The sequence below is a fragment of the Arachis ipaensis genome, chromosome B06, assembly GCF_000816755.2.
Source record: "Arachis ipaensis cultivar K30076 chromosome B06, Araip1.1, whole genome shotgun sequence".
NCBI classification, from domain to species: domain Eukaryota; kingdom Viridiplantae; phylum Streptophyta; class Magnoliopsida; order Fabales; family Fabaceae; genus Arachis; species Arachis ipaensis.
This window is the reverse complement of record NC_029790.2, coordinates 116,960,638-116,962,167: the sequence shown is the minus strand read 5'-3', so window position 1 is coordinate 116,962,167 and position 1,530 is coordinate 116,960,638. Positions and strand designations below refer to the sequence as shown.

The 1,530-nt window shown below is 26.2% G+C and overlaps 1 protein-coding gene across 1 annotated transcript in view; it reads left to right on the top strand.

Moving 5' to 3' along the window:
• Positions 521-1,530, top strand: part of LOC107604854 (secoisolariciresinol dehydrogenase) — an 11,499-nt gene continuing 10,489 nt past the window's right edge. Inside the window, exons 1-2 of the mRNA XM_016306560.2 lie at positions 521-702; positions 897-974. Coding sequence (XP_016162046.1) covers positions 677-702; positions 897-974 — 104 coding nt within the window. The 5' untranslated portion in view covers positions 521-676. The remainder of the gene's footprint in view (positions 703-896; positions 975-1,530) is intronic.

Here is a 1,530-nt window from a genome sequence, read left to right as displayed (position 1 = left end):
TACTATATGTTTTATTTAATTTTATATTGATGAAAGGATTAAAATGAGTCTAATTAATTAATTTGAAATATCATTTTGATCTACTGTATTGATACTTAATAGTATATGTAAATACTGAGCTAATGACAATTGAATTAAGAACGAAGGCAAATTCACAAAAGTAAATTTTAAGAACCTTAGCAGCGAGGGATTATTTTGATTCATGTTGAAAATTTTAGGAACTATTTTAGGTATTATCTTAAATATATTCAAAGAATTAATATAAGTCACAAAGTGAAAAATCGATGTCTCAATTGATTAAATTGAAAATTCAAGGTAGATGCTATGTTACAGTGAACCCATATTGCCGTTAATTTTAACGCTGAATGTTTCTAAAAGTAAAAAATTTAATTAAAATTAAATATTTTAAAAATAAAAAAATTAAAAAGAAAATGCTAAGTCATTAATTGATTAAAAAAAATAGTAAAATATTATAATGTAATAGAAAGAAGAGTACCATAACAAATCTGTTTATAGCGCATCAGAGGAAGAATCATTTTGAAGACAAGTATATATTTCTCATCCTTCCATAAATACACTCATCAACCCTTTCATTTCATTCTCTCTGCTTTCAAACCTGAGATCTGTTAAAAGGTCAACTCATCTTTATTTTCTTCTTCAGATCTTCAACGCAAACATGTTCAGAACATTATTATTAGCAAGGTTATTATTACTTCTTCACTCAACTTCAATAATGTTTCATTCCAAAGCATGTCCATTTTGAACCTTAATTTTAATTTGTTGGTCAACGTTTTCTTTTCTTTTTCATTCTAGAATTCATGAAGTTTAATTTCTTTTCCATTATTAGTATATTAATCCTCATTTAATTTTATATATTTTTTAAATATTTTCTTAAGGAAGTTGAAGCTCGCTACCCTTAGCAATGGTTTGAATCAAGAAGGCAGCAGATTCTATGCAACGGTTGGTGAAAGAAGGTGAGTCTCATTAAGGGTCTTTTATGGTTTTCGGTTTTCCTCAAACTTATTAATTCATTTTTTTGAAAACTTCTTCGTTAGTGATGTTGTATATATTTAGCTATAGTCCAATTTAATGAGTGATGAGTGCAATTTTCCAAAGTTTTCGTAAAGGGAAAAAATGAATTATAGGAATACAACCAAACTTTAATTTATAGGCTCCCTTGGCTGATTTAAAGTTGAATTATATCTAAGCAGTGTTCTTAGCTTTGTCTCACGCCAATTCTGTTTAAAATTTTTTTAGATTTTAGATTATTTTATTCAGTATATATCTCATAAAACTTTATTTTCGGATTTCAAATTAAATAATATTTTTTTTAATTACTAATGGATAAAATAACTTGTTTCTGATTTTAGCAATACGTTTGCACAGGAGAAAAAAAAAAAAACTAATTTTTGGTAGAGAAGTAGTTCTTGACTTCTTGCCATTTCCCTTCTATCTACTTCTTTGAATATTGCAATTGTTAAGACAATATAATAATGGGTTTATCTATTTTGTGATCTAAAAACACATATT